Source organism: Manis pentadactyla, chromosome 2 (assembly GCF_030020395.1).
Source record: "Manis pentadactyla isolate mManPen7 chromosome 2, mManPen7.hap1, whole genome shotgun sequence".
Taxonomy (NCBI): Eukaryota; Metazoa; Chordata; class Mammalia; order Pholidota; family Manidae; genus Manis; species Manis pentadactyla.
Window position 1 is genome coordinate 48,842,563 of NC_080020.1, and position 14,006 is coordinate 48,856,568.

General features: G+C 50.2%; 1 protein-coding gene across 1 annotated transcript in view; it reads left to right on the forward strand.

The window, feature by feature from the left end:
- CDHR2 (cadherin related family member 2) overlaps window positions 1-14,006 on the forward strand; it is a 30,057-nt gene that overhangs the window by 4,368 nt on the left and 11,683 nt on the right. The window contains exons 2-16 of the mRNA XM_057492072.1: window positions 2,981-3,047; window positions 3,318-3,389; window positions 5,700-5,839; window positions 5,986-6,036; window positions 7,268-7,357; window positions 9,493-9,582; window positions 10,202-10,327; window positions 10,400-10,546; window positions 10,628-10,703; window positions 10,802-10,917; window positions 11,033-11,266; window positions 12,160-12,315; window positions 12,398-12,559; window positions 12,887-12,948; window positions 13,210-13,453. Coding sequence (XP_057348055.1) covers window positions 2,996-3,047; window positions 3,318-3,389; window positions 5,700-5,839; window positions 5,986-6,036; window positions 7,268-7,357; window positions 9,493-9,582; window positions 10,202-10,327; window positions 10,400-10,546; window positions 10,628-10,703; window positions 10,802-10,917; window positions 11,033-11,266; window positions 12,160-12,315; window positions 12,398-12,559; window positions 12,887-12,948; window positions 13,210-13,453 — 1,818 coding nt within the window. The 5' untranslated portion in view covers window positions 2,981-2,995. The remainder of the gene's footprint in view (window positions 1-2,980; window positions 3,048-3,317; window positions 3,390-5,699; window positions 5,840-5,985; window positions 6,037-7,267; window positions 7,358-9,492; window positions 9,583-10,201; window positions 10,328-10,399; window positions 10,547-10,627; window positions 10,704-10,801; window positions 10,918-11,032; window positions 11,267-12,159; window positions 12,316-12,397; window positions 12,560-12,886; window positions 12,949-13,209; window positions 13,454-14,006) is intronic.

Genomic DNA, 14,006 nt, shown 5'->3' on the forward strand with positions numbered 1-14,006 from the left:
CCACAGTGAGATATCACCTTACACCAGTTAGAATGGCCACTATCCAAAAGACAGGAAATAACAAGTGCTGGTGAGGCTGTGTAGAAAAGGGAAGCCTTCTACACTGTTGGTGGGAATGTAAATTGGTGCAGCCACTGTGGAAAGCAGTACGGAGGTTCCTCAAAAAACTGAAAATAGAAATACCATATGACCTAGTAATTCCACTTCTAGAAATTTACTCAAAGAAAACAAAATCCTTGATTCAAAAAGACATATGCACACCTGTGTTTATTGCCATGTAATTTACATTAGCCAAGATAATGGAAGCAACCTAAGTGTCCATCAGTAGATAAACAGATAAAGAAGATGTGGTACATATATACAATGGAATATTATTCAGCCATATAAAAGAAAGAAATTCTACCATTTGTGACAATATGGATGGACTTAGAGGGTATTATGTTCAGTGAAATTAGCCAAGCAGAGAAAGACAAACACCATATGATTTCACTTATTTGTGGAATCTAAAAACAAAACAAAATGAACAAAAGAGCAGTAGACTCATAGACACTGAGGAGTGACTAGTGGTTATCATGGGGGACGGGTTGGGGTGAGGGACATAAAGGGGCACAAAAATTCTCAATCATTATATGAGTTGGTCACAGGGATAGTAGTACAGCATGGAGAATGTAGCCAATGATTTCCTATGTTGACAAATAGTAACTGTACTAGTTAGGATGAGGATTTAGTAATGTGGGCAACTTTTGAACCACTGTGTTACACACTTGAAACCAATATAAGATTGTATATCAATGATACTTCAATAAAAAATATTTATTAAAGGAATGAATGAATGAATCAGGGTACTCAGCATTTAGTGGGTACTTAGGAAATGCCAACAGATATTCAAAATTACCAAACCTCCTGATACCCCAGTAGTTCCCCAGCAGGTCTGGGGAAACCAAGCCCAGGAGGCAGGTGACCAGATTGGAGCCAGTGGGCATTGACCAAGAGAGGACATATGAGGTAACCAAGACTGGCCAGGACAGAGTTTGGGAGCAGAGAGGGGCCAGGTATGGGGACTCCAACAATGAAGAGGCAAGAGACAGACATTTTTCCCTCCACAGTAATGACTGCTAACATTTATTGCTCACCCACTGTGAGCCAGGTGCTATTTAAGCCTCACACAAACCCATCGTATAGATACTATTATTATTCCCATTTTAAAAATGGGGAACCTGAGGCCCAGGGGAGTTAAATTACTTGCCAGAGATTACAGTGGATTTGCATGCAGGCTCTCTGGCCCACATACTTAGCCATCACACGCTTGTGCCATCTCACAGGTGTTCCATGTTAGGCCACTGGGGTTACAGTGACTCACTTGCTCTTTCATTCATTCATTTCAGAAGTGCTCACTGAGCCTTCCCTGGGCTCAACCCTGGGCTTGGTCCTGGGGTCACAGAGACAAATCACACCTGGACCTTGCCCTCATGTTTTTCTTGGTCTGGTGGGAGAGGCTGATCAGCAGAGATAATGGTCCCTGAGAGCTATTGAGGTTATGCTAGTGAGCACGGTCCTATGAGGTCACTGCAGAAGTCCAGTCATCTCCAAGGGGCACTGGGGGTTGTCTGGACAAAAGGTGACCCTGGAGCTGATCACCAGGCAGCAAGGTAGGGAAGGCCATTCCAGAAAAAGGGGAGTGTGCGTGCAAGGAAGGGAAGCCCAGCAGTGAGGGGAAGTGGAGCAAGTCTGTGCATGTGTGGGCTGGGAGGGTTGAAGCAGGGTGTGGTTAGAGAGGAAGCTGGGGGTGGCAGCAGTCTGGACAGGGCTGGTCTGGGCGGAGCTCTTCTATGGAGTTTGGACTGGTGATGGGGAGCCACTGGGGTTTTGAACTTGGGAGGAGGTCACTCAATGGAGAGGAAGGATGATCTGACTGAGTGGACTGGATTAGAGAGGCCGGAGGTGGGAGGGAGGCCTTGAGGAGGGCTGAGCCGAGCTAGAGGGGAACGCCCTCCAGTGAGGGTGCTGCTGTGGGGCGCCCAGGGTGAAGTAAAGGAGGTGGCATGAACTGGATGTGGAGCCTTCTGGAGAAGGGGGGTCGAGGGTGACATGGGCAAAGGGGTGCATCCCTGACATGAGTCCAACTTGGGAGGAGGGGTAGGTAGCGTAAGGGCGAGGAGGTCTGCTTTGGGTGCTGTTTCACTGTCAAGGGTCAGCTCTGGAAGCCATATTCCCTTCTCTGTCTCTCTTCCCCTCGCAGGGCCCATCTTATGATTTGTTCCATAGGTTGGGGGTCATTCCTTCTTGATTCTCCCATAGCTTTGGAGCCCTTCCCAAACTGACTTGACCATGGAACCCTTTGGCTGAGGGTTCCTAGGAGCACATTTTCGGAATGGCTGCAAAGGCAGCTATTAAATGTGTCAGTAAGTGGGACAAAGGACCCTTTCTACCCATAGAGTCTCTGGATGTGGGTGAGTCACAGTCCCTGTGCCCAGACTGTGCTGAGCCCTTACCCACAGTCTCTCTCCAGGCCCCTGATTTTGAAGGATGCCATTACCTTGGACATTTAAAACAGACAGGGTAGTGCAGTAGAAGTTGAGGGAATACTCTGGAGTCCTGAATAGTCTTGTCACTGATACTCTGGGTGGCCTCAGGCAAGCCACTTAGTCTCTTCACAGTTACAAAAATATGTAGATTGTGCATATAATGTGCTTACAGCAGTGACTGCTATACCATGGGCAACGAACTCTGGGGTCAAGTTCAGGGTCAGTCTCAGGCTGGGGTCTGGCCAGGCTCAGCTACCCTGCCTACCCCACTAGGTTCCCTCCTGACTCCCCATACTGTGGAACATCTGGAAAATGGGCAGAGGCCATAGGCCCTAGGGAAGAACTGTTGAGTGGTGGTGTTGGTTGGGCCTGGCTCAGACCGGGACAGATGGGGGTTCAGCAAAGGGAGGGAGGCCTGGGTACAGGTACCTCTTCCCTGACATCTCTTCCCCTAGGACCCTTTAGACCAGATGGAACGGCTGTGGCTGTCCAGTTTCCTGCTTCCTGCCCTCGTGGTGTCAGGTGGGTGCCTCGCCTCCCCTCCCCCACCAGAGCAGTTCCAGCCCAGGGCTCCCTGGCAGGAGAGGAGGGGCGCCCCTCATCAGCAAGCACCCAGCTCTAACTGGCCGGCCCCTTGCTTGGCTGCCCTGGGGAGGTCTGGAGAGGAATCCAGGCCCAGGCGGGTGAGCAGGACTGAGAGTGGCCAGTGGGACTGGTGTGGGCCCCCAGGGGCAGGTGTGGGTCAGGCTTTTCAGGGGTGTCCAGATGTTCCAGTGCTCTGTACCCCAACAGTGGCAGCCAATGTGGCCCCCACGTTCCTGGACAACATGACGAGAGTGCAACTGCCTGAGGACCTGCCAGTGGGTGAGTCACAGTCCCTGTGCCCAGACTGTGCCGAGCCCTTACCCACAGAGAGCTCCCAGGGGCTCCCATATGGGCAGGTCCCCATCCCTGCAGCTCCATGGGCCGTCATGGGGCAAAAGTGGCTGCAAGGGAGTTTGATCCAGAAGTTTGTTCTCTCCTCTTCTGGGTCAAGGCCCTCACATAGCATCAAATAACCAAGACTCACCCTGTGAGAACATCCCTCCCATTTCCCCTCCATTTTCCATCTCTTTTGTCTTTCTGATTTTACCTAGGAGAAAGCATCCATTTGGTACCTTTATTTCTCTTTCACTCTCTCACTTGCTAATTTCCCTTCAGCCCTGCTTTTTTTTTTCCAAAGAAAGAGCAGGCTTCCGGCTCACCCATCTTGCCAGAAGTTAGTAACTTTGCTTTACTTATACTGCCTTTGCTTTACTCTTATTGCCTTTACAGAAGGTCTGGGGGAAAGGAGGATATTATACCCCAGGCACTGTTGTCACAGGGGTCTGCTCTGGGCCTGGCCAGCTCTCCTGACATCTGCCTGTCTCCTCGCATCCCTAGCCCTGGGGCTCTTGACCCTCCGCCCTCTACAGCCTTCCCTGAAAACGGAAAACTGGTTACCTCAGTGTTCAGAGCAACGAAACTTCCTCCCTTTCAGCCAGATCAAGTGAGGGATTTCTTTTATAACCACATACCCTTCTCTGGGCTTTCTTAAATCAATGAGCAATTTCATCTTTCCTGCAATGAATTCTGCAGTTCTTTTACAATGTGAAAGCATTTTCAGTCAGATTTTAAAAAATGCATTATTTGGACTTTTTATTTTGAAGTATAATATACCTCCAGAAAAGCACACTGAATTCACATGTAACCACCCCTGGATCAGGAAATAGGCTTGCCACCACCCCTGGGTCCCCTCTCTTGTCCTTTCACGTCACTCCCCATCCTACTGTCCCTACACAAGACCTGTTTTCCTGACACTAACACTGTATAACAGTTTAGTTTTGTCAGGCAGACTTTTGTAAAATATATATGTAATAATAGTGTTTTAAATATGAAATTTAGTGACAAATATATATAATTCTTAATATATAGAGAACTAACAAGTATTTTTTATTTTTGTGGCTCTTACTGATTTATTTATTACATTTAACTTTTTTTTCAGACCAACTTGTACAAAAGCACTTCCTTCCTGATATACCTTTCTACTGCCATTAACAAATACATACCGATAAGGATTTACATGCACCCACTCACCTCCCAAATTTCCTTAGATACAAGGGTCATATCTTTCTGCATCTTAACTGAATCATGTATCTTACAACTGAGATAATCATTTAACACAGAGTGACTTTTTTCCCCCCCAAGCAGTCACTAAATTGACAGTATGTCTCACAACCTAGGAAACATGTAGATGCTGTCATCTTTCTAGTAGAATATTGGCCCAGTGATCTTCTTGGAGGAGGGGGCCTTTGTGGGGGATAGGTAGGGACTGTGATCAAGCTTTGCAAGGAGTTATTGGGGACCCATCGGTGGGATGTATAGGGAAACACATTTTAATAAAATGGAGAAAGCCTTTGCTAATGGTCCAACAATGGAAGGGGGGTGGCTGGGAGAGAGTAAGTCCCAGGGCTGGAGAGGTTGGATGTGATAAAGGAGGAGAGGCATGGGTTTGATAAATCTGTAAAAGTTTCTTTCAGGCTGAAGAGTAGATGACCTTGGGATTTTCAAGCCCCCCAGTGTCTCCCAGCCCCTGCTCTGTCTAGGGATGTGCCCATGAGGGTGCAGTAAAAGAGCTGGGGCTCCTGGGAGGCCAGCAGCAGACACTCACTTGAACAGAAAGAGTATCCTGGCCGGCTCTAGGCAAGTTCTTGGGGTGAAGGAAAAGCTTAGAGGAGGCCAAAGCATCTCCAGAGGGTCTTCAACTGCTCCCTGTTCCCCAGGATGTACCCAGGGGCTGTAGCTGGTTACCTCAACTCCAATCGTCTTTGATCTTCTCTCAACAAATTCCAGGGAGGGCAGTTCAGGGCCTAGGCCACGGGAGGGGAAGGCACCTGGGTACCCGCCCACCCCACTGTGTCCAGTGCAGTTGGAGCCATTCCCTCAAAGGAAATCAGCATCCTGTTATCAAAAGGCCACTGAGTGCACTCTGAGGAACAACAACCAAACCTGATGTCCACAACGCAGGGGCCAGAGTCATCCCAGATTTCTGTGCACAGAGGAGTCAGGCCCCTTATCCATGTCATGGGCGGCTCGACCAGGCCAGCAGTGAAAGACATAGCCATAGACCCTGGGCTTTTCCTGTCCCATCTCCAGGTGCCGAGGCCTTCTGGTTGGTAGCTCAGGACCAGGACAATGACCATCTGACTTATGGGATTAGTGGCCAAAATGCCTACTTCTTCACTGTCACTCTGGACACTGGGAAGGTAGAGCTAGCCAGCCCTTTGGACTATGAGGTAAAGGACAGCAGCCTGGGAGTCCATAAGGGGAACACTGAGATGAGGAGGGCCCTGGGAGGCAGTGTCCTGGTGGTGGGTGCCCTGCCTGTGCCCCCACCCTGCACAGGGGCTCACCTTGGGCACCTTCTCTCTACCTGCCGCAGACGCTCTACTGGTTCAGCATCAACATCTCTGTGAGTGACGGTCAGAACCAAGTGAGTCAAATGGGGAAAGGGAAGGGTGGTCCAGGGGTCAGAGGGCAGGGGACTGGAGGCCACTCCCAACAGTGCTGCCCATCTCAGGCAAGCAGAGACAGCCCCAGTGAACAAAGCTTGCATTTGGATTCAATGTTTATTTTCATCAAAATTAAACTTGTCCTTTTTTTGTTATGCAATATTACCAAGATTTTAATATTTATTAGTAGTTTATTTTAATTATGTAAATATATTGTTTATATTACAAATATAACATTAATTATATAGCTAATTTATATTAATATAAATATTAATTAAAAAGTACCAAATACCTCCCTACCCTAACTCCTCTGAGGTGTTCACTTTTAGCGCCTTTGGCTGAGTGTGTTGGTATCAATGCTCGTATTTCTAAATAACATGCTTATACCACTGTGTCTTCTGTTTGTGAAAGCTGAGGGTTTTGTCTTTATATTTCTCAAACCCCATCCATTAAAAAATTCATTTTAGTGACTTGGATATTCATGAATACATTCTTTTCATAAACATCTCAAAAATTGAAGATAAAGTTTAAGTCCCCTTGAGCAACCCTTCCTTCCATGTCCATCCTCAGCTGACATGCCCAGCATCACTGTGTTCTTTCATACCCCTTGCTAAGCATATACATACATATATGTGTCCAAGGAAGAAAGATTATAGTTTTTTTGTGCATTTTCTGAAACCCAAATGGGATCCTACTGTACATATTGTCTTGAACTACCTTGTTCACTCAACAGCTGGCTTTGGAGGTCTTTCTGTGTCTGCGCACAAGGGCCATTTCTCCTCTGCGTGTATTCCAGCATGGGGACATACCATGGTGCTCTCGCCAGTCTCTTCTGACAGACACTTAGGTTGTCCGCAACTCTACACTACGGCCAACAAAGCTAATACGAACCTTCTTGTAATAGGACAGGCACACTTCAGATTCTTTAAAAATGACCTAATGATGTCTACGATGTACTCTTAAATGGTTTAGTAAACCTGTGGAGAGAGAGAGACACCAAACCATGGATAAATCTGGATGAAGGGCATGGGAGTTCTTTGTACTAAACTTGTACTTTCCTGGCATTTGAATTGTATCAAATAAAAGGTTACCCCAAATATTGCCTAATTGTCCACCTGAGAAGCTATGCCAACTATTATCCTTCCACCCAGATGCTCTTCACTTTGTTTTCCCAAGCATTCATATTTTCTATCTGGGTTTTCTCACCTGCAGGTGCAGAAGGAAATGCATGTAATCGTGGAGGATAGAAATGACAACAAACCTGTTTTCCAGAACACGGACTTCTCCACCAGCATCAGTGAGGTAACATCTGTCATAATGGGTGTGTGTAGGATGCAGAAATTCCAGAGGCTCTTCTCAGAGTGGGAAGGACCAGAGACAGCCAGCAAGAGATCCAGAATCAGGAAAAGCCTCCTAGAAGGGGTGGCTTCAGGGACTAAATTCAGGGGGATGTAACCTCATGAACAATAGCTACAGAAACATTTTGCAATCAGTTCGACTGGACTGGAATTATTTCAGTTATGAAAGCAAAATTTAAAAAGAAAAGAAATGATTTTCTCATGATTTGAAAATTTTAGAGGTGTATCTAACTTCAGGAATGGCTGGATCCAGGTTCTCCAACCATGTCATCAAGAAGAGATTTCTCTCCAGCTCTTAGCTCTGCTTCTCTTGTTGCTTCCATTCTCGAATCGGGGGCAGTTCTCCCTTGTGGTGATAAAGCGCTCCCCAGCAGCTCCAGGCTCACATCCCACCAGCTTTGCAACTTCAACATAGACTGTCTGTTTCTTTCTTTTTTTCATTGAAGTATCGTTGATATATAATCTTCTACTGGTTTCAAGTGTACAACACAGTGGTTCAACTGTGACCTATATTATTAAATCCTCACTCCTCACTAGTGCATTTACTATCTATCAACATAGGAAGATGTTACAGAATCATTGGTCATATCGCCATGCTGTACTACCATCCCCATGACCAACTTATATTATGATTGGGAATTTTTGTGCCCCTTTATCCCCCTCACCCCCTCCATCCACCCACCTCAGCCCCTTCTCCTGATAACCACCAGTCAGTTCTCAGTCAGATTATCTGTTTCTCAGTGGTCCCTGCCAGAACCCCAGGGCTGACTCTCATTGGCCCATTTTAGGTAATGTGCCCATCAATCTAGGGGCATGGCGCACTATGATTGGCTAGGTCTGCATCACGGCCCTTCCCCTCTAGCAAGGGAGGGCAGGCCCACTTGAACTGTGTGCATGGGGAGGAGGTTCCCCAATGGTCCCTGAGCAGCTAACACAACAGCATTCCTGAATCTTCATTAACACGTGGCATCAAAGATCTGCAAGGCATAGGGCTCTGCACTCAGCCAGACACGGGGCTCGTGAGGTCTAGACAGCCATTAGACCGGCTCTGATGGAACACTTACTCTGTGCTAGGCACTGTCCTTTGTGTTGAGGCTATCTGGTGAACAAGACAGACGTGGTTGCCACCCTCAGTAGCTCACATTTTAGTGAAAAGCAGACAATAGTTAATGAAACATTAAATGAGGAGGGTTATTTCAGGTGGTTTTGAACTCTATGAAGGGCATAAAACAGGGCAAAGTGAAAGAAAGTGACTATGGAGGGGCCTGGTTCAGACTGAGCAGTCAGGAAAGGCTTCTCTGAGTAGATGACATCTGAGTAAAGACCTACATGGCAAGGAGCTGGCCATGGGACGCACCAGAAAAAGGAAGCTCCAGGCAGAGAACCAGCAGATGCGAAGTCTCGGTGGAAAAGAACTTGGTGTGTTCTAGGCATAGCCAGAAAGCTGGTGTGGATGGAAGGCAGGGGTGAGGAGGAGGCAAGGTCAGGAAGGTGGGCAGTGGCCTGACCATGGAGGGCATGGACGCAATCTAGACCATATTCTAGGTGGACTGGCAGAACCGTTAGAGGTTTTTAGCACCGGAGGGATGTGGTCTGATTCATGATTTTCAAACATCTCTTTGGTCATGTTGTGGAAATGGGGTGTGGACAGGTCCCAGGCCTCCCAAACAACCTTCCAGCTCTGCAGAGTGCTGCCTGGAACATACTGCTGTAGACTATAGAGAGCTGATGGGGATGTTTGAGCAGGGGAGTGGCACATCCTGGATTCTGGAATGATCACTTATCCTGGTTCTGAGGGGCTCTGCACGTCAGGTGGCGGGGAGGCTGCATGCGTTGAGATAAGGGGTCCCTGCTCCCTCCCCCTCAGCTGCCTCCAGAGGCCCAGGCAAGTGAGAAGAAAAGGGAAGTATCTGTGCAATTTATAATTGTAATTTATAAGAGCTTGAGTTTCATGTTCTGGGAGGTGCCGCTATTATCCCCAAGGTACAACTGGGGACACTGAAGCTCAGGATGGGAAGTAATGGCTTAGGTGTGGAGGAGATGGATTAGAGCTCATAGGTAATGAGTCCCGCTTTACAGACCCTGCCAGTTGACTCCCTAGTGTTTTCTGTGCTGGCTGTGGACAAAGACACGGGGTCTGCAGGCTCGGTGGTGTACTCCATAGACGAGGTGAGTGTGTATATAAGTCTGTGCAGCAGTGTGGGCCCCACCACTCCTCATGGCCACCAGGGGGCAGCATCTTCCACATAAACTGCAGGGACCTCAGGGGTTGGGGTGACGACTGCGGCTGCAGTGGCCCAGGCCTGCTCCCCAGGCCTTCTGGTATCCGGGCCTAAGGAGGGTGCCTACTGTAGACCTGATCCTTCTCTTACCCTCTAGCCTGGAGCACTGTCTGGGGCCTTGCTGAGTTCATGTTACACTACAAGGTGGCTGAGGCACAGAGGAGGAAATTGAGGCTCAGAGAGGTCCAGGGTCTCTTCCAGGGTCACAGAGACCCTAGCTCTCATGAGGACAAATTTGCTAGCTATAGCAAATTTATTGACAAAAATCTGTTGAGTGCCCACTCTGTGCCTGGCACATACCTTAGCTCATTGGACCCTCCTCTCAAACCTCTGAGAAAAATCTCTGAGCCCATCTCCCAGAAGTGGAAACTGAGGCTCAGAGAGGTGATGTAAGGGTTGAGGACTAGTCACAAGCAGAGCCAGAGATTTGACTCTGGCTCTCTCAGAGCAGGGCCCTGGGGTAGGGAGGTCCCAGGGGAGCCTGGCCTGACTGTGCTCTGCCTCAGGTCATCCCCAGCACCGGGGACAGCAAGTACCTCTTCAAGATCCTGCCCAGCGGCTCCATCATTCTCAATGGCAGCCTCAGCTACAACAACAAGAGCGCCTTCTACCAGCTGAAGCTGAAGGCCTGTGTGAGTGGCAACACGGGTTGGCGGGGAGCCCTGGGACCAAGGCCCAAGCTCACAGAGTTCTCCTCCCCTTAGGACTCCGGAGGCTTGTACAACAACAGCCCCACGGTCCAGTGCTCCTCACCTGTCTTCCTGTCCATCTCTGTGGTCGACCAGCCAGACCTGGACCCCCAGTTTGTCAGGGAGTTTTACTCGGCCTCTGTGGCTGAGGATGCACCCCAGGTGTGCTGGGGGGCCTGGAGGGGTCTGGAGGAGACGGGAGGTGGGGAAAGGGTCTGGACCACTGACCATGCCTCCTTACAGGGAACCTCGGTGCTGAAGGTGGAGGCTGTGGATAGTGACAAAGGCATCAATGACCTCATGACCTACAGCATCTCCAGTGAGAACAGGGGTGTCCCCGGGGGTGCTGGAGTGAGGGAAGGGGTATGAACTCTGTCAGAGCCACTGGAAGCAGCTGCTGTTGCTACCCCTCGCTAGACTCCACAAGGCCTGGCTGGTTTGACATTGGACTGGATGCGGTGATCAGGGTCAGTGGTTCCCTGGACCGGGAGCAGCTGCTGGAGGAGGAGGAGGAGGTGCAGGTGCAGGTCACGGTGAGTGGGGCTCCACTGCCCCTTTTGTGCCCCCCTTTAATCTGACCTTTGATCTCAGCTCTCTCTGAGCACTGGTTCTTTGATTTCTGCCCTTTGGCCTCTGCTCTGCTTTTAGGCCACCGAGATGCACCCCAACATCTATGGGCAGGAGGCCAAGGTGAGCATATGGGTTACACTGAAGGTGACAGATGTAAATGACCACAAACCTGAGTTTTACAACTGCAGCCTCCCCGCCTGCACCTTCACTTCCCAAGAGGCCCAAGCCAACTTCACTGGCTCCGTGGACGAGCATGCCTCCACCCGCATCCCCATCGACAATCTCACCATGGTGGTCCACGACCCAGACAAGGCAGGTGCACCTAGACAAGGGCGGGCATGGGCAGGGGCAACGGTGGGAGGTGCTGGGGGAGGGAGGCAGAGAGGGACCCACAGAGCAGGGCACTGCAGTGTGTGGCGAGGAGGTGAGCAGCGGGTGACGGTGGTGCCTGCCATGAACAGTGGCAGATATTTGGAGTTATTGGGTGATGCTGGGCCTGTGTGTAGTTTTGTGCCCAGGACAGTGCTAGGCAGTGGTGGAACCAAAGGCAGCATTACTGGGTGCTGGGTAGAGTACTGAGTGGGATGCAGTTGTCAGTGGTGTTGAGAAGAGGACGGTGATGGGTGGCTGATGATGCCCAGGGGTATCGTGGCGTTATTGGACACTGGGGGATGTGGGCGATGCTGAGCACAGAGCGGCCTGAGTGAGTGTTAAGTTGGAGGGTGTTCTTCAGTGGAGCTTGATGCTGAGTGGCGGTACTGAATGATGTATACCTGAGGATGGTGTTAGTAGTGTTTGGTGAAATTGAGTTGGTACAAAATGTGGAGGATGGTATTGGGTTGGTGGGTGGGTGGTGTATGGAGTTGGTTGGCATTGACTGGAGTGGAGGGGGCGTGGGTAATGGGATGCTGTCGGGTGTTGGTGTTGGGTGGTGGTGGGTAGGAAGGGCTCATAGTGATGCCTTATGGGAGTGAGTGTGTGTGTCCAGGCTCTGTCTTTCCATCCCAGGCCTGGAGCCCACAGTGCCTAGGGAAGTCTTCTTCTGATGAACCCAGGCCTGCAGGGACCAGTGCTCAGCCCAGCCTTCTCATGGGATGGCAGTGGACAGGGCCGCCTGAGGCAGGAGTCTGCCACAGGCACTGGGGGAAAGGTGAGGGTGGGTGCATTGCAGGGGTGGATCCCCACTATACTGCCCACCTCTGCAGGGCAGGAACGGCACCTTTCTGCTGTCCCTGGGTGGCCCTGATGCTGAAGCCTTCAGCGTGTCCCCAGCACGGGCGGCAGGCTCAGCCGACGTGCAGGTGCTGGTGAGAGTGCCGTCGCTGGTGGACTATGAAAGGCACACGGTGATGCTGGTGCAGGTGAGGGGCACTTGGGGGAGCAGGGAGCACAGTCTCTGGGCTGCCATGGTCCCACTACTGCTGCCTCTTCTCCCGTCCTTAGGTCATGGCCACTGACTCAGTCAGCGGGAACTCCTCTGTCGCCTCAGTGATCATCCACCTCAGAGACATTAACGACCATAGGCCTATGTTCCCCCACAACTTGTACAACCTCAGTGTCTGGGAGCACAGTGTCAATGGCTTTGTGGTCACCAACACCATCCATGTGAGTCGTGGGGCCCATGGCTTGGCCAGGCAGGGAGAGACACAGGGAGTGTGGATGGGGACCATGCCTGCCCACATCTCTGTATCATCTGAAGTATTCGGGTCCCAGCAAGTGCCCATGCATGGGAGTGTGTGTGTGTGTGTGTGTGTGTGTGTGTGTGTGTGTGTGAGTGAGAGTGGGGTGGGGTGCTGGTGTGTAAATCTGAGTGTGTTTTGGGTTCTTCCTTTGCGTCAGGAAGCAGGACAACCCTGTCCCCAACAACTGTGTGGTTAGCAGTGAGTGCCATCATTTCTGAACAGTGTCCAATTATCTATCTCTGCATCACAGGCCTTTGACCCAGACACGGGTGACGGGGGCCACATCACCTACAGCCTGCTTCCAGGGACTGGGTAAGGTCTCAGGGTGGGCAGAGGGCAGGCCGGCGAGTGGGGACCAGGCCTGCCTTTCTGCCCACCATGTGGCTAGAGTAAGCGGACACTACAAGGCACCCAGTTGCATTTCAATTGCAGATAAACAACGAATAATTTTCAGTATAAGTAGGTTGCAGATACTGCATGGGACACACTAAAATATTTTCTATTGTGTATCTGAAATTCAAACTTAAACAGGCATCTTGTCTTTTCATTTGCTCAATCTGCCGCCCCACCCAGGGCAGACGTCTTTGAGGTGGATCCAGACTCCGGGACCGTGAGAGTGAGGAACAGCCGGCTGCTGGACCGGGAGAAGCAGGCCATGTACCACCTCACGCTGCAGGCTACAGATGGAGGGAACCTGTCGGCCTCCACCACACTGCAGATTGTCCTGCTGGACATCAATGACAATGAGCCTGTGGTCAGCGGCTCCTACAATATCTTTGTCCAGGAAGGGGAGGCCAATGTCTCCGTGACCATCCAGGTGCGAGCTGGTCTGGGCTTGCTGGGTGGGACAGGGGCCAACCCTTGCTCTGCAGTCATGCTGGCCCTGGTTCAAATCTGGCCTGTGCTGTGTTTTTGAGGGCAACCCCTCAAAAACATAATGTGCTTTTAAATGCAGGCCCCTGTCTCATTCCAAAAGAAATTTGAGATGGCTTTGATTAAAAGGTTGTTGAAGTGTTCTTGTGGGCACAAGATAGTGTTGCTGAAGGGCACAAAGGTCGGGTTAAAATTTACAGCCATACAACTTCCAGGAGCAAGCTGAAAATTCAGTTCCCAGCTTCCTAGTGGCCAAAGCAAATATAGGAAATGTGGTGAGTGGCTAGGTTCACAGACCCTGTGAGATTAAAAACGCACTATTGGCTCCAGACAAACACTGGAGTGAAGCTTCCCCCATGAAGTCATCTGAAAGGGGGTCTTAGGGGAAGTGGGAAACCAGGTCCTGGGAATGACAATCACATGGCTGTGGAGCCCGCCCATCTTTCTGGACTGTGTGGTTTCCCATCCCAGATCTCTTGACTGACTTGTGAAACAGA